Here is a 22,651-nt window from a genome sequence, read left to right as displayed (position 1 = left end):
GTCAATGTGGAATATTTTCCATCAGCAGTTATGCACAAAAACCTATGGGAGTTAAAGGAATACAACACCCTGTGCAAAATTCAAACCGGGGATTTCTCAATTTGTGAGCAAAGAACTGGAATTAGTTGTGGGATTAATATGAGACAATAGTGCCATAGTTCATTTGGACCCCCAAAATAAATCCCAGAAAAGAAAAGGACATGCAATATTTGAATACTTTTCATGACAAATAGAACAAGCATGAAAATGTATATTAGATCATCCAAAGTTATTTTTTACTGAAATGTGAATAATTTATTTCAAGCTTCCTGTGCATCAGGGAATTGCTAAAGAAGATATTTCATCTCAAAATGCTGGACATTCCTCTTGCAAGGTAATGCTGATTTTTACACCAATGGAAGTCTGTCTGTCTGTCTGTCTGTCTGTCTGTCTGTCTGTCTGTCTCTATGTGTAATATGTTTAGTCATCTAACTTTTTATAATTTTGAAGTGTGGAAATGTACTTTTTTCTGGTGGATCAAGTTGAGAATACCTACATAAAATGCAAAAATAGAGAAGAAACTGCAAAGTTTATTTATCTCAAATGCAGATAATAACTCCCCTGAGTGTGCAAAGCAAACAGCAGGTATAAGTTTTGATAATTAAACACTATTCTAGCCGTACAATATTCCCTGGAATATATATCCCAATCTCAAATATAATTTTTGCAGCATAGTAAGGGTCTGTTAAGTATTTTATCACGTTAGGCTCCTTCAAAGATTTAATAAGAGTCCCTTGGATGACTGACGCGGCATATGAACTGAATAAACAAAACACCTTCCAAAAACATGTTGTGTTTTAGAGCAGTAACTATTTATGAAAAGGATTCAGTGATACGGTCACTGCTATAATACAGTAGTACCTCTAGATACGAGCTGCTCCACATGCGAGTATTCCAAGTTACGAGCCGAGACGCGAGCAAAATTTCTGTTCGACACCCGAGCTCAAATTCAGGATACGAGCCGAGCTTCCACTAGGTGGCGCAAGAATTCCATGCTTCCAGTTATCTCGGCGCGAAAAACAAAGTCTAAAGGCATTCGTTCGAGATGCGAGTTGATCAACTTACGAGCTTGGGTCTGGAACGAATTAGACTCGTATGTCGATGTACCACTGTAGTTAGCATCTACAGTATCTAGAAGAATTAGAAAATGTGAAAAACCAGGAAAGAATCTTACTTGGCAGTATTTAATTCAAAGTACCCAAAGCAGATTATGCAAAGACGATTTTGTTTTTAATTATGTACATGCTGTATTGGCTTATTAATTTTCAATTGGATTGGCTGTATTAAAATCCAAATTGATTTCCCTTAGCATTTGGGGATTTTGCAATTGAAATCAGTAAAGAGAGTACTTTAACTTAGCAATCGATGTTCCAAATATTCAGCGGCTCGAGAAATGATGGAATATCACTTATTTGTAATTTCCAAATCTGTTATATTTTTAAGGATTCGGCTAATATGCAGAAGATTAGTGATTCAAGTGTTCCCCATGCAATAGTCCTGCATAATTTCACAGCAGGTAAGAAGTGACATCGAAGTAATTTTAAATACAGTTTTGCTTTTTGAACGCGTCTTAATACACTTTGGATTACTTTCTGCGGCATGCTAAAATGTGAATCCCTTGATCAACCTGATCTTAAAGCTTGTTAGTTGCCTTTTCCTGATATTAAATTCAAAGCCTTTTGCTTCTGGCATTTTTCTTGGTGGGGAGAGAAATATTAGCAGATGCCTACACTTATTTCAATTTCATTTCTTTTTTTTCTTTGGGTTTTCCCCCCTTAGGTTGCTTTCTTCTCTGCAGAGAGTCTCATTGCTATCTTTTTGCACTCCTTAGTAAAACTGAGAGCATTGACCTTTAATACTGTTAGCTGCCTGTTCCTTTGCCCTATATTTACCATATTTTTCAGAGTATAAGATGCTTATTAATCCAGCTGCTGTGACCTATGGGAGGAGCTCTTGCCCCACAATCAGGAGGTTGTGAGTTCAATCCTAGGTAGAAGCAGATGTAGGGTCTCCTCCTTGGGCAGGGGGTTGGACTAGATGGCCTGCAAGGTCTCTTCCGACTCTGTTATATATTATGCACCTCCCCCCTCCCCAAAAAGAGGGTGGAAATGTTGTTGTGTCTTATATACCGAATACAGTCAAAATTTTTGATCTTCCGAAGCCCCACTTTTGCATCCCATTTTTGCAACAAAAAAAATGGGCACATTTTTTTTATAGAAATTGAGTGCATAGAGGGTTTGGGAGGCCTGCAAAGTGCTCCTGGGGGCTGGGGGAAGGCAAAAAAAACCATTCAGAAACACTTTGCAGGCCTCCCAAATCCACTGTACATCATGTTTTTTGCAAAAAATGGGCCCATTTTTAACTCGTTTTTCTGAAAAACGGAGTGTGCAGAGGGTTGGGGGGAGGGGCCTGCAGAGTGAGACTGGGAGAAGGCAAAAATTTATTTATTTATTTATTTGTTCATTTATTTGTTTGTTTGTTTGTTTGTTTGTTTGTTTGTTCATTAGATTTGTATGCTGCCCCTCTCTGTAAATTCGGGGCAGCTCACAGCAATTTATTTATTGATTTATTAGATTTGTATGCCGCCCCTCTCCGAAGACTCGGGGCGGCTAACAACAATAAAGAAAACAATGTAACAAATCTAATATTAAAAAATAATCTAAAAAACCCCAATTTAAGAGACCAATCATACAAACAAGCATACCATGTATAAATTCTATAAGCCTAGGGGGAAAGGAACAAATTTCAATTCCCCCATGCCTGACGACAGAGGTGGGTTTTAAGGAGCTTGCGAAAGGCAAGGAGGGTGGGGGCCACTCTGATACCTGGGGGGAGCTGGTTCCAGAGGGTCGGGGCCGCCACAGAGAAGGCTCTTCTCCTGGGTCCCACCAAGCGGCATTGTTTAGTCGACGGATAATAAACTATATATAACAAATCTAATAATTTAAGAGAAACACTAAAAAACCCATTATTAAAAGCAAACATACACACAAACATACCATACATAAACTTTATAGGCCCAGGGGAGATGTTTCAATTCCCCCATGCCTGACGGCAGAGGTGGGTTTTAAGGAGTTTACGAAAGGCGAGGAGGGTGGAGGCAGTTCTAATCTCTGGGGGGAGCTGGTTCCAGAGGGTCGGGGCCGCCACAGAGAAGGCTCTTCCCCTGGGTCCCGCCAAACGGCATTGTTTAGTTGACGGGACCCGGAGAAGGCCAACTCTGTGGGACCTAATCGGTCGCTGGGATTCGTGCGGCAGAAGGCGGTCCCAGAGATATTGGGAGACATGTCCCAATTTCCATGAAAAATAGTAAAAAAGCAGCCTGTTTATCATAAAAGCAGCATTTTTGCCTTTCCCCCAGCTCCCAGGAGCACTCTGCAGGCCTCCCGAACCGTCTGCAAAGGGTTCCCCCTTTGTAAAAACGGGGCACACAGAAGGTCTGAGAAGCCTGCAGAATTCTCCTGGGGCTGGAGAGGACAAAAACCTTTTTTTTACTTATCCCTTTGAAACCTTGATGCGTTTTGTACACCAGTGCGTCTTATAGTCTGAAAAATGCGGTATGCAACGTACTGTAGCTACCAGAAATAGAGCTTAGCCTAAATGAGATTTCATTTTTGATTTGTTAAATGAGCTACTAACTAAACCCAGTTTTATTTTTAATTTTTACGTAGAGCATATTGATGATTTGGCCCTTAATACTGGGGACACCGTTTTTCTTCTGGAAAAAATAGATGATGAGTGGTACAGAGGGAAATGCAAGAATCGTACTGGGATTTTTCCTGCTAGCTTTGTCAAAATTATAGTAAGTACCGTATATCACTCATTTAATGTGAAATATAGTGCATTACATCTGGGTTCGCATTTGAGTTCTAATTTGTTTTTTCCCCTATGCATTTTATCGAGCATATCATGTAGTTAAATCTTGCTTGAGTGCACAAAGCAGATATATTTTTTGTAACATGCAGCAAATCTATTTAAATTTGCAACTGACTTGATCTTCATGGTTTTCATTTTTACAAAAAATTGAAATTGTGGGAACCTGCCCTTATTATTATTATTTTATCCAGGATAAAAATGTAGGATGCTTGGCTGCATAGCTAGAGCTATAACAAGTAGGAAGAGGGAGATTGTGATCCCCTTATATAGAGCGCTGGTGAGACCACATTTGGAATACTGTGTTCAGTTCTGGAGACCTCACCTACAAAAAGATATTGACAAAATTGAACAGGTCCAAAGACGGGCTACAAGAATGGTGGAAGGTCTTAAGCATAAAACGTATCAGGAAAGACTTAATGAACTCAATCTGCATAGTCTGGAGGACAGAAAGGAAAGGGGGGACATGATCGAAATATTTAAATATTAAAGGGTTAAATAAGGTTCAGGAGGGAAGTGTTTTTAATAGGAAAGTGAACACAAGAACAAGGGGACACAATCTGAAGTTAGTTGGGGGAAAGATCAAAAGCAACGTGAGAAAATATTATTTCACTGAAAGAGTAGTAGATCCTTGGAACAAACTTCCAGCAGACGTGGTAGATAAATCCACAGTAACTGAATTTAAACATGCCTGGGATAAACATATATCCATCGTAAGATAAAATACAGGAAATAGTATAAGGGCAGACTAGATGGACCATGAGGTCTTTTTCTGCCGTCAGACTTCTATGTTTCTATGTTTCTGAAACTGCAGTAGAATCCAGGATAAAAATGAATTTGGTTTAAACAGCTGCAACTCCTTGCTAATTGTACATCTTCCTGCACTTCAAAACTTTTTCTGACCTTTGAAGGAGGAATAGAGCGCTGATAATTTTTTCAAAAGAAATTAAGTAACGTACGTAGATAAAATAGTTAAATGCTCCTATTGTCTCTTTCCTAGATTGATACTCCAGGAGAAAACAGCTGGAAAAAAGAGCAGCTTTTACCATCCAATACTGTGTAAGTTTTCATAGAAGTGTTCACTTTGCTGTCTTGAACATGCAGATTTATTTTCCATTCGTACAAAAGTATTTTGACTACCACTCACAGCAGCTAAAATCCCGGCTTGGTGACTTCAAACACAGAATAATTCTTGGAAAGGGAATTATAAAATAGCATATTGCACTATATTGCAAAACAAAGTTGCATAATTGTTTAGTTTAAGAATTTTAAATATTTGAAATATTTATGGTTTGGGTGGCTTGACTAATTGGAAAAATATTTATTGAAAGCTATTTTTTGTCTATGCTGTTTGATTTCTAAAGACTAGTTTAAAAACAGTTTTCTTTTTCTTCAAAAGCAGTGTTAACATGTGATAAAGAATATATTTGTGTATAGAATATAAATGTTATTTTTCTCCTGCAAATTAAGATAAATGGCAAATGGCATATTTGGAGACTGACTATATTGTTTTTAACTCTCGTTGTTAGACCCTTAACTGGTGATATCCAGATCTCATTGTCTCGATGTCTAAAACAGCTTACTCTCTTGAAATCCCTTCCTCTCAAATCACTCTTTTTTCAACAGCAGTGGAGGAATGGTCAGGCAAAGGAGAGATTGTATAAAAATGCATTCCCCCCCTCAAATCCCCCCCCCCCAACAAGAGAGATTAGAGAGAAAAATGTAATGCAAGCTGTTTGCATAGGACACCAATGGCTTCCAGACAAAGACTGCAACTTGCTTTCAAATTGTGATCAAATTACTTTCAATTACATAGACAATTCTCTTGCAATCATCTATTCTTTCCCAATTTCTCTGCTCTGCAGAGGTCAGTGACGAGACATCTGCAAAGGTTCTAAATGGACCTTAAAGTTATGTTTTCAGCACTGTCATAACTTCAAATAGAATAGAATAATAGAATAGAATACCTTACGAAAACAGACTAACTATCCTAGGTCTTGAACGCTTAGAATTGCGGCGCCTAAAAACACGATTTAAGTATTGCCCACAAGATCATATGCTGCAATGTCCTTCCGGTCAACGACTACTTCACCTTCAACCGCAACAACACAAGAGCATGCAATAGATTCAAACTTAATATTAACCGCTCCAAACTTGACTGTAAAAAATATGACTTTAACAATTGAGTTGTCGACGCGGGGAACTCATTACCGGACTCTATAGTGTCTACTCCCAACCCCCAACATTTCTCCCTTAGACTCTCCACGATTGACCTCTCCAGGTTCCTAAGAGGCCAGTAAGGGGCGTACATAAGTGCACTGATGTGCCTAACGTCCCCTGTCCAATTACCTTTCCTTTTCTCATATATCCTATATATTCTCTCCCTCTCATCCACTCCTCTTCTTTTTTACTTACTATCCCTATATATACTACTTAATGTCTATTTCATTCCATATGTATTGTATATTGGACAAAGAATGAATGAATGAATAAATGAATAAATAAATAGAATAGAATAGAATAGAATAGAATAGAATAGAATAGAATAGAATTTTTAATTGGCCAAGTGTGATTCGACACACAGTAATTTGTCTTGGTGCATATGTTCTCAGTGTACATAAAAGAAAAGAATGGTTGCTGAAAAAATGATCAATAAATGAGGACTAACTGTACTAATCCTGGAATGTGTGTGTGTGTTTATACACACACATAGGAAGATTTATTTAAAATTACATCTACTACAGATACAGATACAATATATGATAGAAATATACACATATATAATATACAGTGATCCCCCGATTATCGCGAGGGTTCCGTTCCAAGACCCCTCGCGATAATCGATATTTTGGGATGTAGTGGTGCGGAAGTAAAAACACCATCTGCGCATGCGCGCCCCTTTTTCCATGGCCGCACATGCGCAGATGGTGGAGTTTGCGTGTGGGCGCCGGGGAAGACCCGGGGAAGACCCAGGGAAGGTTCCTTCGGCCGCCCATGGGGAAACCCCATCTTCGGCTCCTCGCTGCTGCCGCGCTGCGGAGCAGATCAGCTGTTGGGCGGCCGAAGGAACCTTCCCTGGGTCTTCCCGCTGCCCAGGCAAAGGGGAAACCCCAAGATCGCTTGCCGCTTGCCCGTTCGCCCGCCCGCCCGGCTGCTCGCTTGCCGCTCGCTTGCAGCGCGGCAGCAGCGAGGAGCCGAAGATGGGGTTTCCCCATTGCCCAGGCAACGGGGAAACCCCATCTTCGGCTCCTCGCTGCTGCCGTGCTGCCGAACAGATCAGCTGGTGGGCGGCCGAAGGAACCTTCCCTGGGTGCCGCCCGCCGCTCGAGAGCAAGATGGGGAGAGATAGAGAAAGAGAGAGAAGGAAAGAAAGAGATGAGAGAGGGAGGAAGAGAGTGTGAGAGAGGAAGAAGCAAGATAGAGAAAGAGAGAGAGAAAGAAAGATGAGAAAGGAAGGGAGTGACGTCATCGGGTGGAAAAATCGCGATATAGCGTTTCGCAATGATCGAGATCGCGAAACTCGGGGGCTCACTGTAATGTATATACTGTGGCCAGAAGAAAAAGACTTTGTGCAGTATCTTTCTTTGAAGTTTGAGCAGAGAAATCATTCAAATAATAAATATGTGATACAGGTTTAACAAACAAATATAAAAACATGAGCCTAAATGATGTTAAATGAATTTACTTTTTTGTATTAATAGTGAACGTATATTGCTAAAAAAAAATAAAGGGAACACTGAAATAACACATCCTAGACCTGAATGAATGAAATACTCTCATCGAATACTTTGTTTTGTACAAAGTTGAATGTGCACAACAGCATGTGAAATTGATTGTCAATCAGTGTTGCTTCCTAAGTGGACAGTTTGATTTCCCAGAAATTTGATTGACTTGGAGTTGTACAGTGGTACCTCGAGATACGAGTTTAATTCGTTCCGGACCTGGGCTCTTAAGTCGAGCAGCTCTTATCTCGAACGACTTTTCCCCATAGGAATTAATGTAAATAATTTTAATTGGTTCCAGCCCTCAAAAAACTCACAAAGTTAGTCTAAATTATGCAGAAAGACATGTTTTTAATGAAGAAATGTACATGTACATATAAATGAATAATGAAGTTTCTTTCACTTAACTTGTAAACTTTCTTAAACTTTTAAATTTACATATGTTCAACTTCTCTGCCACCCAATCCTGTAGGACAGAGGTCCCCAACCCTTTTTGCACCAGGGACCGGCTTTAAGCGATCAAGAGAGGAATGGGTGAATGAATGGACGGAGGGTGGGAAGGAAGGAAGGAAAGAGGGAAGGGACAGGAACAGAGGAAGGAAGCAAGGAAACTTATGAAAGGGGAGAGTAAGAGAGGAATGAGTGAAGGGAGGGAGGGAGGGAAGAAGGTGGGAAGGAGAAAGAAAAGAAGAAATAGAGGAAGGGAAGGTAAAAGAGAGAAAGAAAAAGAGCAAGAAAGAAAGAAAGAAAGAAAGAAAGGGGGAAGGGACAGGAACAGAGGAAGGAAGCAAGGAAACTTATGAAAGGGGAGAGTAAGAGAGGAATGAGTGAAGGGAGGGAGGGAGGGAAGAAGGTGGGAAGGAGAAAGAAAAGAAGAAATAGAGGAAGGGAAGGTAAAAGAGAGAAAGAAAAAGAGCAAGAAAGAAAGCTGCAAGCACCCCCCCGAGCCCCCCAGGCCGGCTGCAACCTTTTAAAACATGCGCGCCGCTTCGCAGCTGTCTCCTGAAGCCGAACCCGGAAGTTAGCGTTTGGCTTCAGGAGACAGCTCCTTGGCGCTTGTATCTCGAATTTGGGCTTGTAAGTAGAACAAAAATATCTCTCCCTTCCCAGCTCTTATCTCGAGTTGCTCTTAAGTAGAGCAGCTCTTATGTCGGGGTTCCACTGTATTGTGTTTTTTAAGTGTTCCCGTTATTTTTTTTGAGCAGTGTATATTTAATGCAATCAACTCATAATAAGTGAATAGAATAGAATAGAATAGAATTTTTTATTGGCCAAGTGTGATTGGACACACAAGGAATTTGTCTTGGTGCATATGCTCTCAGCGTACATAAAATAAAATATACATTTGTCAACAATCATGTGGTACAACACTTAATGATTGTCATAGGGGTCGAATAAGCAATGAAGAAGCAATATTAATAAAAATCTTAGGATATAAGCAACAAGTTACAGTCATACAGTCAACATGGGAGGAAATGGGTGATAGGAATGATGAGAAAAACTAGTAGAATAGAAGTGCAGATTTAGTAGAAAGTCTGACAGTGTTGAGGGAATTATTTGTTTAGCAGAGTGATGGTGTTTGGAAAAAAACTGTTCTTGTGTCTAGTTGTCTTGGTGAAATGAATGAAAGAATGATATTTTTCCTTTTATTATTATTTTTTCATTATTATTTTAGAGGCCCAAGATGTAGAGCTAGATTTGAATACATTGGAGACCTGAAAGATGAATTAAGTTTTTCAGAAGGTGAAGTTATTATTTTAAAAGAGTATGTTAATGAAGAATGGGCCAAGGGAGAGCTGAGAGGTACTTCTGGAATTTTCCCCTTAAATTTTGTGGACGTTATTGAAGATCTACCCGAATCAGGTAAAAACAACTAACCCACTGGTGAATAAAAAACTATCTCACAGTAAATAATTAATAATGACTAAAATGCCTTATTGATAAAGACTCATGTTTGGATATAGAACATATACCAAAATTAGAAATTCTTCTTCATTGATATTTCATGTATTACAATGTTCCCTCAACTTTCGCGGGGGATGCCTTCTGAGACCGCCTGCGAAAGTCAAATTTCCGCAAAGTAGAGATGCGGAAGCAAATACACTATTTTTGGCTAAGAACAATATTACAAGCCTTCCCTTAACACTTTAAAACCCTAAATTACAATTTCCCATTCCCTTAGCAACCATTTAGATTATTACTCACCATGTTCATTTATTAAAGTTTATTAAAAAAATATTTATTAAAGGCAGATGAAAGTTTGGCGATGACATATGACGTCATCGGGCGGGAAAAACTGTGGTATAGGGGAAAAAACCCTATTAATATTTTTGAAAAACCGTGGTATAGACTTTTCGCAAAGTTCGAACCCGCGAAAATCGAGGGAACACTGTATATAAATCAGTATTTATGCATGTTGTATTGTCGTCATGCTGTGCCTATGTTAACATAAAAGCACAAATTTTAAACATGTATGCTACAGGTACACAGTGAAAAAAATACAGTGTGAGCTGAATCTTAACATTTTTACAAAATTTTATAACTATTGTACCATTAATCCTCGCTTACAACTGTTCATTTAGTTACTATTCATAGTTACAATGGCAATGAAAAGTGATTTATGACTGTTTTTCCATATTTACAACCATTGCAGCATCCCCATGGTCACATGATCAAAATTGAGCCGTTTGACAACTGACCCATATTTGTGAGAGTTGCAGTATCCCAGGATTACATGATCATTTATTATTATTATTATTATTATTATTATTTATTAGATTTGTATGCCACCCCTCTCCGAAGACTTGGGGCGGCTCACAACAGTAATAAAAACAATATAGTAGTGTAACAAATCTAATATTAAAAAACATATAAAACCCTATCATTATTTTTTTTTAAAAACCCAAACAGCACATTCATACCAAACATAAAACAAAATATAAAAAAGCCTGGGGAAAAGGTGTCTCAACTCCCCCATGCCTGGCGGTATAAGTGAGTCTTGAGTAGTTTAGGAAAGACGGAGGGTGGGAGCAGTTCTAATCTCTGGGGGGAGTTGGTTCCAGAGGGTTGGGGGCGCCACAGAGAAGGCTCTTCCCCTGGGGCCCGCCAAACGACATTGTTTGGTCGACGGGACCCGGAGAAGGCCAACTCTGTGGGACCTTATCAGTCGCTGGGATTCGTGCAGTAGCAGGCGGTTCCGGAGGTACTCTTTTTGCAACCTTCTGACAAAAAAAGTCAATGGGAAGCCAGATTCACTTAATAACTGTGTTACTAATTTAACTATTGCAACGATTCTTTTAACAATGCTGACAAGAAAGCTTGTAAAATGAGACAAAACTCACTTAACAACTGTTTTTCTTAGCAACCCAATGTTTGGCCTTGGGTAGTCATAAGTCGAAGGCTATCCATAGGCATGTGCGTGATATACCGTACTAGTGTTAGGTTGCATTAAGGAGCCATTCAGTGCATTATGTCTTATAATGTCGTTTGGCGGGGGCCAGGGGAAGAGCCTTCTCTGTGGCGGCCCCGACCCTCTGGAACCAGCTCCCCCCTGAGATTAGAACTGCCCCCACCCTCCTTGCCTTTCGTAAGCTCCTTAAAACCCACCTCTGACATCAGGCATGGGGGAACTGAGATAACTTCCCCAGGCCTATACTGTTTATGTATGGTATTGTTGTGTGTATGTTTTCTTAAATTATGGGGTTTTAGTTTTAATTATTAGATTTGTTCATTGTTTTTCTATTACTGTTGTGAGCCGCCCCGAGTCTACGGAGAGGGGCGGCATACAAATTTAATAAATAAATAAATAAATAATTCAATCCTAAATTGTATAATCCCCAAAGAATGACCGAAATCACATGCTTACTCTTATGCTTGTTCAGAAGGCAATTTGAGAAAAGTTACCCCTAAAATGTATTGGCAGTAAGGTAGAAACATAGAAGACTGACGGCAGAAAAAGACTTCATGGTCCATCTAGTCTGCCCTTATACTATTTCCTGTATTTCATCTTACAATGGATATATGTTTATCCCAGGCATGTTGAAATTCAGTTACTGTGAATTTACCAACCATGTCTGCTGGAAGTTTGTTCCAAGGATCTACTACTCTTTCAGTGAAATAATATTTTCTCACGTTGCTTTTGATCTTTCCCCCAACTTACTTCAGATTGTGTCCCCTTGTTCTTGTGTTCACTTTCCTATTAAAAACACTTCCCTCCTGAACCTTATTTAACCCTTTAACATATTTAAATGTTTCGATCATGTCCCCCCCTTTTCCTTCTGTCCTCCAGACTACTGTATACAGATTGAGTTCATTAAGTCTTTCCTGATACGTTTTATGCTTAAGACCTTCCACCATTCTTGTAGCCCGTCTTTGGACCCGTTCAATTTTGTCAATATCTTTTTGTAGGTGAGGTCTCCAGAACTGAACACAGTATTCCAAATGTGGTCTCACCAGCGCTCTATATAAGGGGATCACAATCTCCCTCTTCCTGCTCGTTATACCTCTAGCTATGCAGCCAAGCATCCTACTTGCTTTTCCTACCGCCCGACCACACTGCTCACCCATTTTGAGACTGTCAGAAATCACTACCCCTAAATCCTTCTCTTCTGAAGTTTTTGCTAACACAGAACTGCCGCAATATTCAGATTGAGGATTCCTTTTCCCCAAGTGCATTATTTTACATTTGGAAACATTAAACTGCAGTTTCCATTGCTTTGACCATTTTGTTGAAGTGGATCTCTCAAGCCTACGGTCAATTTTCTATATTACTCAGGATTTTTTTTTCCTTTTAAGAGCAATTATAGGGGATGATACAATAGATTTTTTAAAAAAGTGAAATAAATTATATGAAGAAACAATTATGTTTGCTTTACATTATGTACCAATATAATTTCAGACTTATTCAGAAAAAAACATAATCTGCCATTATTAGAGCTAAGATGCATACACACACACTCTCTCTCTCACACACACATAAATAGAGAGATTGGGTTCACAAATCACACCAAAATGAAAGGTAACCTTGTTTTGTTAAATAAACCTCATCTGGTTGGGTTCACTGGGCACACAAAGCTGATTTAATGATTTAAATCGGTTATACAATTTATAAATAGATCAATTACAGTTTATTAATCACAGTGAGTAGGTTTTCCAATCTGTAGAGTGTAAAACAAGCAACAAAAAACATTACTGATTAGTGTGATAAGTTAATCCAGCCAATCTGTTTCAGATTTTCAGCAATTGTTTTGGGGTATTGTTTTTCTCTATATGTATTACATTATATTACCAATATTACTGGCAGAGACTATATTTAAACTCTGAATAGTATCTATATACAGCGGTGGTGAGACCACCTTTGGAATACTGTGTTCAGTTCTGGAGACCTCACCTACAAAAAGATATTGTCAAAATTGAACGGGTCCAAAGAGGGGCTACAAGAATGGTGGAAGGTCTTAAGCATAAAACGTATCAGGAAAGACTTCATGAACTCAATCTGTATAGTCTGAAGGACAGAAGGAAAAGGGGGGACATGATTGAAACATTTAAATATGTCAAAGGGTTAAATAAGGTCCAGGAGGGAAGTGTTTTTAATAGGAAAGTAAACACAAGAACAAGGGGACACAATCTGAAGTTAGCTGGGGGAAAGATCAAAAGCAACATGAGAAAATATTATTTTACTGAAAGAGTAGTAGATCCTTGGAACAAACTTCCAGCAGACGTGGTTGGTAAATCCACAGTAACTGAATTTAAACATGCCTGGGATAAACAGAGATCCATCCTAAGATAAAATACAAAAAATAGTATAAGGGCAGACAAATGGATCATGAGGTCTTTTTCTGCCGTCAGTCTTCTATGTTTCTATCTAAAAATTATTTGATAATGTTTATTAATTAATCTTTTATATAGGTGGAACTTTCCTGCTGAAGAGTAAACGTTCAGGATCAATAACACAGGTAATGTATTTATCATTTGGTAGCATGTTATCAATGAGGCACAATCTGTTATTCTAATATATAGATCAGAAGAAACAACAAAAGATGTACCAACTTTCTTTATTCATTATAGGGTTAAAGATTACTTTTCCTAACCTGGTAATTAATTGCACTAAAGTAATTCATCTCTTTTAAGCTTATTAAATGATGTGTATAGAATTCATTGGATGGACAGTGTTGTTTTCTCAGTAACACTAGAAAGTTTAAAGCTTACGTGCCTGTGTTTTCTTCGTTTTCTAAGGTGGAAGGAGAAGCTGGATGGTGCTGTGATGCTCTTCATGACTTTATAGCAGAAACACAGGAAGATTTATCATTTAAAAAAGGAGATCGTATTTCGATATTGGAACAACTGGATTCAGAGTGGTATAGAGGGAGACTAAATGGAAAAGAAGGCATTTTCCCATCTGTGTTTGTTCATGTTTGTTCAGGTACAGTGCTGGGAAAAAAAAGGATCTCCTTTCATTCTGTTGTACAGACTATAAAGATACAGGAGCTTCTTGATTTATAACTGTAATTGAGCCACAATTTCCTTTATAGGTCATGATGGTCATAAACTGGCTCAATTTTACAACCTTTTTTGCAACAGTTGTTAAGGGAACGTGATAATTATAAAACAAGTGGTTGTAAAGCAAACACTGCAATTGCAAAGTGAACAGCGGGTTGTAAAGTGAACTCATTCTTCTCTACGGCAGTGATTTTCAACCTTTTTTGAGCCGTGGCACATTTTTTAGATCTACAAAATCCTGGGGCACACCACCAACCAAAATGACACTCTAACACAGTACATATTATACATATAGTTAATAATATACACCGTCAGGATAGACATAGCCAGCTGAGTCTGAGGCTTCATGTAGTGGTGGCAATATTTACCTCCAGTCCTGACCAGAATTAGAAATCGGGACCATGGGGAGGAGTAGCAACTTCAACTACTCGCCGTGGCCACACAATGACAAGTGCGCGGCAGCCCGAGCGGGGACCTTCCTGGGTGTGGATGAGAGGCGGCCTGCTATTGGTTCATCGCTAGTGGTCAGGATGAATTCTAGAAGGTGATTGGTCAGTGAGCATTCCTTGTTCCTCCACTCTTCCTGTCGCTGATAACTGGAGGGATTGTGAGGGGAATGTTTATGTTCGGATAGAGGCAGCTGGTGGCGGGCTGGATAAACGACCTCCGCGAGCTGTATCCAGCATGCGGGCCGTAGTTTGGGGACTCATGTTTAATTTCCCCACGGCACACCTGACCATGTTTCACGGCACACTAGTGTGCCACGGCACACTGGTTGAAAAACACTGCTCTAGGGCAGTGATGGTGGACCTATGGCATGGGTGTTAAAATGTTAAAACTCTTTAAGAAGTCCTGTGATTAGTAGTTATGCTAATGTCCTGGGATGTTCTACTCAAATATGCTACATGGTTAGATTTTTACAACGTTTATAGATATTCTTGAAACTCTCAATTGAAGAATGTCCAAGGTGTCTTGAGAAAAATGGGATGCAGTTCCATTTGTTCCACTAAGAATCAGTATTGTTCTTTCAGTCATGAAGTTGTTTATTTTTTCTCTTTATGTTTGTTCTTTTTTCTTATTATTTTAAATGATTATTAAGCAAAAGAAATGTTGCAGTGCCTTACAGTTTGAAGCAAATATCTTTCAAACAAATTGCAACTAAGTTTATTTTGGGTAGTGTTTAAACCGACAGCTTTAAATCAGGTGTGTAAAATTTCTGAAGAAATCTATATTCTTGCCATAACAGATTTTGTATCTTGAGTTACTTACAAAGTAATAAAGGCGGGACAAAAATCAAATAAATAAATTCTCTGATACAAGTAGCATATGCCTTCCTCACTTACATACCTGCAAAGGATAATCATAATCATAAATGCTTTCTCAGCCATTTCATACAGAAAAGCATGATGATACTATTATTATTATTATTATTATTATTATTGTTATTATTATTAGTCTGCGGAGAGGGGCGGCATACAAATCTAAATAATAAATAAATAAATAATAAATATTATTATTCAGATTTGTATGCCGCCCCTCTCCGTAGACTCCCAGTTTGCCCTCATAAATGACATAGAATATATTGCAATGATTTAACAGCTAATTTATTGTATTCTGGTAGTGGGGCTAATGTAACTTGTAAATTGATCATGAGTACACCCTGGTGGTAAAATCTGGAATGGTTAAAGATGTCAATTAGAATCTCACTGGTGACTTGATATTGCAGGGGTACCTCTACCCAAGAAAGCCTCTACTTACGAACTTTTCTAGATGTAAGAACAGGGTGTTCAATATTTTTTTGCCTCTTCTCAAGAACCATTTTACAATTACAAACCTGAGCCTCCAAAACTGTAACTGGAAAAGGCAGGGAGAAGCCTCTGTGTGGCCTCTCTAGGAATCTCCTGGGAGGAAACAGGGCCGCAAAAAGGCAGGGAGAAACCTCTGTGAGGTCTCTCTAGGAATCTCCTTGGGAGGAAACAGGGCCGGAAAAGGCAGGGAGAAGCTTCTATGGGGCCTCTCTAGGAATCTCCTGGGAGGAAAGAGGGCCGGAAAAGGTGAAAGAAGCCTCCATGGGGCCTCTCTAGGAATCTCCTGGGCGGAACCAGGGCCTCCACCCTCCCTGTGGTTTCCCCAATCTCACACATTATTTGCTTTCACATCGACTCCTATGGGAAAAATTGCTTCTTCTTAAAAACTTTTCAACTTAAGAACCTGGTCACGGAACAAATTAAGTGCATAAGTAGAGGTACCACTGTATTCCAAGTCAACTTTCTCCAAGGTAAGAAATGAAGATTTATGACATGAAAAAATAGTGTTATGGGCTGCCCGCGTCTCACGCAGCTGGTCAACGGATCCAGAGGACCAGGAGATGATTTGGGCAAGACCAGCTCATCCCGTAGTGAGGAGGGCTCGGTGCTAGAGGTTGAAATTGCCTGTTTACTTTTGGGGCTTGATATCGGGCCAGCTCTTAAGAAGAGAAAGTAACATTTGGACTTACTGAGAAAAGACAACCTTTTCTGTTTGTATGAACTTTCTATCCTAGCTAGTAAGAAAATTTATTATTAATAAATAGCATTGTTAGAGGACTCCGCACGGGGACACAACAATTAGTGCTTGCTTTTGTCCAATATAAGAACAATGGTGTAATTTCCCTTTGAAAAATTAAAGAAATATTTTTATTCCTATGTGATAATTAGTAAAAACACTGAGGCATAAATTAAATTTGCAGTGTACGTGATGAAAAAGAGTTGTGCTTTTCACTCAGTTAACTCAAGATATTTGCAAAAAGATATTCTTATACTATCCCAAAGATGGAAACTTAATTGGATCCTCATATCTTACAGGTGGAACGCAATCATCAGAACCTCAGGGAGGGAAGAAACCAAAAGCTAAGGCCCTGTATGACTTCCCGGCAGAGAATGAAGATGAACTTTCTTTCAAAGTAAGCATACTGAAAGATACAATTCTGCAGTAATAAAGACATTATGCAGTATTTTATCATTGTGAAAAATACCGTCCTGCATTTCTCCTGCAGCATAAAAATTAGGATTTTTATTTTTTTTTGCAAAATAGTGTCTATTTTGGGTTGATGGTAAGTTTCTTCTTTTTTATACTGCAAAAAAGTTTTGTTTGAAAGAAAACAACCTATAGACAAATCCACTATTGGATTTAAGATGATCTTGATTTAGTGTGATGTATTTATTTATTTATTGATTTGATTTGATTTGATTTGTATGCCGTCCCTCTCCGTAGACTCGGGGCGGCTAACAACAATAAAAAGAGCATATAACAAATCTAATATTTAAAATAACTAAAAACCCTTATTAAAAACCAAACAAGCACACACACAAACATACCATGTATAAACTGTATAGGCCTAGGGGGGAAGGATATCTCAGTTCCCCCATGCCTGATGACAGAGGTGGGTTTTAAGGAGCTTACGAAAGGCAAGGAGGGTGGGGGCAATTCTGATCTCTGGGGGGAGCTGGTTCCAGAGGGTCGGGGCCGCCACAAAGAAGGCTTTTCCCCTAGCTCCCACCAATCGACATTGTTTTGTCGACGGGACCCGGAGAAGACCAACTCTGTGGGACCTAACTGGTCGCTGGGATTCGTGCGGCAAAATGCGGTCCCGGAGATATTCTGGTCTGATGCCATGAAGGGCTTTATAGGTCATAACCAACACTTTGAATTGTGACCGGAAACTGATCGGCAACCAATGCAAACTGCGGAGTGTTGGTGTAACATGGGCATATTTAGGAAAGCCTATGAACCAGCCAGAACAGTTTCTGTTTTGTAATGAACTAAACCCAACTGGAAATTGGACTGATAACTGTTATTTTAGTCTGTAAAAATACTTCAATGAAATTTAGCCACTTAATTTATTTTTGCCTAAGAAATTATCTAACTGCAAAATTTCTAGCTGTGCCAACTTTAAAAACACTTTTCCTAAAGAATATGAGGCCTACTTTGACATTTTTTTTCCCTTGACACATTAAGATGTTTTGTTTATCTAGTATAAAGTAGTGCTTTCTTATCATTTCTTTTCATCTGATATAAAACTAATTTAAAAATAAACAAAGTAATCACTTGGGCGAAGAAAGAGCCTAGTTTTTAAGAGTATTAAATATGTGGTTTCAATTTTTATTTCAACAGGTTGGTGATATCCTAACAAATGTAGAATCTATAGATGAAGAATGGATGAGTGGAGAATTACACGACAAATTTGGAATATTTCCAAATAATTTTGTCCAAATTCTACATCTTTCCTAAGGTGAAATCCAATTCTGGAGCATTGTTTTACAAATGAATACGCTGGAAGAAAACCACGTTATGCTCTGGTCAGCGGAGGAGTGCTTATCTGTGATCATTTTATCTAGACTATCAAATGCATTTTTTGCACTATTTTTGTAAAATGTTTACTAGACGGAACAATTTTTTTTTAGTTTATGCTGAGCAGACCCTGGGCAAATGGTTTTTTTTTTTAAAAAAAAAAACGAGGAATACAAAGCCTTATTTTTGGTGCATTTTAATCATTTTATATTCTTTCTGCGTGGGTGCAATGGCTCCTCCGTTAAAGATACTGAGCTTGTCAGCTGGCAACCTGACAGCCCGGATTTGAGACCCAAGTGCCATGCAACGGAATGAGCTGCTGTCACCTTTCCCAGCTCCTGCCCACCTAGCAGTTCGAAAGCATGCAAATGCGAGTAGATACATAGGTACCACTTCAATGGGAAAGTAACAGCATTCTGTGTGCCTCAGCTAGCCACATAACCACGAAAATGTCTTCAAAGAACACTGGCTCCATCAGCTAAGAAACGGAGGTGGAGCACCACTACATACAGTTGGAAACGACTGGACAGGGAAAACCTTTATCTTTCCTTTTTATTCTTTCTGTGAAGTTCAATTAATTACTAAACACTGCTCAAATAACTTTTTTTTTTTACAATCTATATCCCACACTATACTTTGTGAGTCAAGTTTTTAGAAACTGAAATGTTTTACTATGATGAAAACATTAAATCCTGATACATCACGGCAAAAGGATTTGGTTTTTCCTTTACTTAAACCAAGTCAGTTAAGTTGTTTAAACTTTCAGTCTGGATTGAAGTATCCTGAAACAACTGGGTGATAATGGATTTAGGTGCCTTAGGCTAGGAAGACCATTAGTCTGTTTGATCCAGTTTTCTATCCTCGCTACTAATGGGTCTCCAGGATTTTTCAAACAGTGTGAAGTTCCATCATTTGTGCCTAATCTTTTTTAATGGATAAAGGCAAGATGTATACAATAAGGCTGGGCAAAGCAATTGAACAGAACCATTACAATGTTCATCACCTGCTTTGATTAAAAGTATCCATGTTTTTGCAAGCCTCATACACACATATGCTTTAACACTTTGCGCAATCCTAATAAATACTAACTGTGTATATTTTATGATAAATGCTGGTAACTTTCAATAAATAAAATCACACTTATATAGAGATTTCTTAGTTTTTGCAGCCAACGCGTTCTGCTGTATCATAATCCTAATTTATATCTAGTGTGACTTTTCAAAGATTCGTCCTTCTTGGGTCTTTTTAAAAATCTGGTATCATTTTGGATTTCAAATCCTGTAATGCTCCCTATTGCCTTATTCTTATCAAATCTACTGTCAGAAATTAAGTGTGTACAGAAAACTATCTATGATAAGAGATGAAAAAATATTTTTCACGGGTCTTGCTGTCGTGACTATCTCGTAAGAGTAGATATTATTATAAACTAGTACTACAGCCTGTATTGTCTTGTCATCTCCATCTCCTCAATCTCCAACTTTGTAACTCTAACGTTATAAATGCATCTTAAAATTAAACTTTTAAGTCCCATTTTTGCCCCATGTTTCTTAAGATTACATTCTTTAAAAATGCTCTGAATTCCTGTAATTTTTGTCAGGAATTAATATTAAATGTTTATAAATCAGATAGTGGTGAAATATAAGACCTAAAACAGAGATTCTCCTATCTCTCAAAACTGAGTTAAAAAGTGCTCCAAATCCATTTACTTGTTCAATACCAATATTACAAGGGTTGCCCAGAATGTAATGCACCACATTTTTTCTTCAACAATTATTTATTGAACACAATGAAACTTACACACAAGAAAGATGTTTCTTCTACACTCCCTATTTTCCCACGTAATCTCTGTCCCGTTCTATGGCCTTCCTCCAGCAAGACAGAAGGGCATAGAAACATAGAAGTCTGACGGCAGAAAAAGACCTCATGGTCCATCTAGTCTGCCCTTATACTATTTCCTGTATTTTATCTTAGGATGGATATATGTTTATCCCAGGCATGTTTAAATTCAGTTACTGTGGATTTATCTACCACGTCTGCTGGAAGTTTGTTCCAAGGATCTACTACTCTTTCAGTAAAATAATACTTTCTCACGTTGCTTTTGATCTTTCCCCCAACTCATCTCAGATTGTGTCCCCTTGTTCTTGTGTTCACTTTCCTATTAAAAACACTTCCCTCCTGCACCTTATTTAACCCTTTAACATATTTAAATGTTTCGATCATGTCCCCCCTTTTCCTTCTGTCCTCCAGACTATACAGATTGAGTTCATTAAGTCTTTCCTGATACGTTTTATGCTTAAGACCTTCCACCATTCTTGTAGCCCGTCTTTGGATCCGTTCATGTATGCCTTGTTGGTACCACTCCTTGTTCTGGTTACAAAGCCAATTCTGCACTGTGTGAATCACTTCTAATGGCATTATCCTTTGTGCCCAGCGACTAACCGTATTTGTGTCGACAGCAGATTCTTCATAAACTGTACACAAACGTTTGTGAATGTTCCCAGCAGTTTCTTTCTCCGCAGTGAGAAATTCAACAACAACACGCTGCTTGTAGCGTACATCACTTTCAGACGCCATTTCGAAATACTGCTGCAACTACGCTATCTATCTGAAGAAATGCAAAATTTACACGCACTCCTGACAATTCAAATAATGTACTGGTATATCTAAAGTTTTGCATTCGTACCATTACTGTAGGCTGAGAAACAAAATGTGGTGCATTACTTTCTGGGCAACTCTCATACGTTTTGACTGTTCAGTGTGTGGACTCTATGGACTTTATGGAGGGGGTGAAACAATACTTGTCTATAATTGCTGGAAATCTTACTTTTGTTGTAAGGCACAACTCTAACAAGAATAGAAAAAGAAGTCCTTGGAACAAACTTCCAGCAGACGTGGTTGGTAAATCCACAGTAACTGAATTTAAACATGCCTGGGATAAACATATATCCATTGTAAGATAAAATACAGGAAATAGTATAAGGGCAGACGAGATGGACCATGAGGTCTTTTTCTGCTGTCATTCTTCTATGTTTCTAAGTCTCAATAGCAAAACAACAAAATAGGATGGGGAGAAAAGGAAAATTCTTTCACAGGGCCCTGTTTTTCCTCCGAATTATGCGCTTTAGCTTGTACGTTTGGGGGAAGCAGCAGGAACACTTATTTGCGGACCTCTTACTCTTATTTTCCAGAATAGCTGCTAAGCCATGAAATACAAGGTAGCCTGACAGCCTCTTATTGTGACAAGACAGCCTCTCATTGTGATAAGCAGACTTGCTGCATTTATATCTGGTTTCCAAGGAATGCTTTGACCACAATCCATCCATCCTTTTAATTAGGGCCAGATTTTAAAACCAAACTATACTTTGGTTTGAGGTTTGGCATATTGTGCAAATCAAAAGTAGTGAAAATTTTTACATTTTGCTTTTGATTCAATATTGCTTATTCATGAAATGGTAGTTTCCTATTTTAATTAATAATAATAATTTATTAGATTTGTATGCCACCCCTCTCCGAAGACTCAGGGCGGCTCACAACAATAATAGAACGAGCCGGGGTGGCGCAGCAGGTAGAGTGCTGTACTTCAGGCCACTGAAGCTGACTTGTAGATCTGAAGGTCAGCGGTTCAGATCTCATCACCGGCTCAAGGTTGACTCAGCCTTCCATCCTTCCGAGGTGGGTAAAATGAGGACCCGGATTGTGGGGGCAATAGCCTAGCTCTGTTAAAAAAGTGCTATTGCTAACATGTCGTAAGCCGCCCTGAGTCTAAGGAGAAGGGCGGCATAAAAATTGAATAAATAAATTAAATAAATAAAATAATAAAAACAATGTTACTGTGGAACAAATCTAATATTAATAGAAAAAAACATATAAAACCCCATCATTTAAAACCAAACAACACTGAAAGCTTAAAGCTTCCTTTATACGTGCTTTTCGTTCAGTGGTGTGCTTTGGCACTTATAAAGGATATTGATGTCATTGGACAGATTAATATAAATCAAAACGTCCATTTAAAAACACACACCTGCTCAGGTAGCTGACTTTGAGTGTTATCTTGTTCCCTAGTTGTGGCCATTCTTTAAGAATAAAATAGTTCCATGATATAAAAATAGTTAAATAAACAAAATTCTACTTTCCGTTAATGAGATGTAAGAGCAGCAGCACATGAAAATATTATTACAATCAAGTACAGT

General features: G+C 38.6%; 1 protein-coding gene across 3 annotated transcripts in view; it reads left to right on the top strand.

Annotated features, from left to right (window-relative positions):
• Positions 1-19,602, top strand: part of SH3D19 (SH3 domain containing 19) — an 88,272-nt gene extending 68,670 nt beyond the window's left edge. For all 3 annotated transcript variants that reach the window (XM_070757815.1, XM_070757816.1, XM_070757817.1), the window contains 9 exons: positions 305-373; positions 1,483-1,555; positions 3,711-3,841; positions 4,913-4,971; positions 9,310-9,497; positions 13,542-13,588; positions 13,869-14,055; positions 16,976-17,073; positions 18,285-19,602. In XM_070757815.1, the coding sequence (XP_070613916.1) occupies positions 305-373; positions 1,483-1,555; positions 3,711-3,841; positions 4,913-4,971; positions 9,310-9,497; positions 13,542-13,588; positions 13,869-14,055; positions 16,976-17,073; positions 18,285-18,401 (969 nt within the window). In that variant the 3' untranslated portion in view covers positions 18,402-19,602. The remainder of the gene's footprint in view (positions 1-304; positions 374-1,482; positions 1,556-3,710; positions 3,842-4,912; positions 4,972-9,309; positions 9,498-13,541; positions 13,589-13,868; positions 14,056-16,975; positions 17,074-18,284) is intronic.
• Positions 19,603-22,651: the final 3,049 nt, after the last annotated feature.

Source organism: Erythrolamprus reginae, chromosome 7, assembly GCF_031021105.1.
Source record: "Erythrolamprus reginae isolate rEryReg1 chromosome 7, rEryReg1.hap1, whole genome shotgun sequence".
NCBI lineage: Eukaryota > Metazoa > Chordata > Lepidosauria > Squamata > Dipsadidae > Erythrolamprus > Erythrolamprus reginae.
The sequence above is the reverse complement of the archived record's forward strand: the minus strand, read 5'-3'. Positions and strand labels throughout refer to the sequence as shown.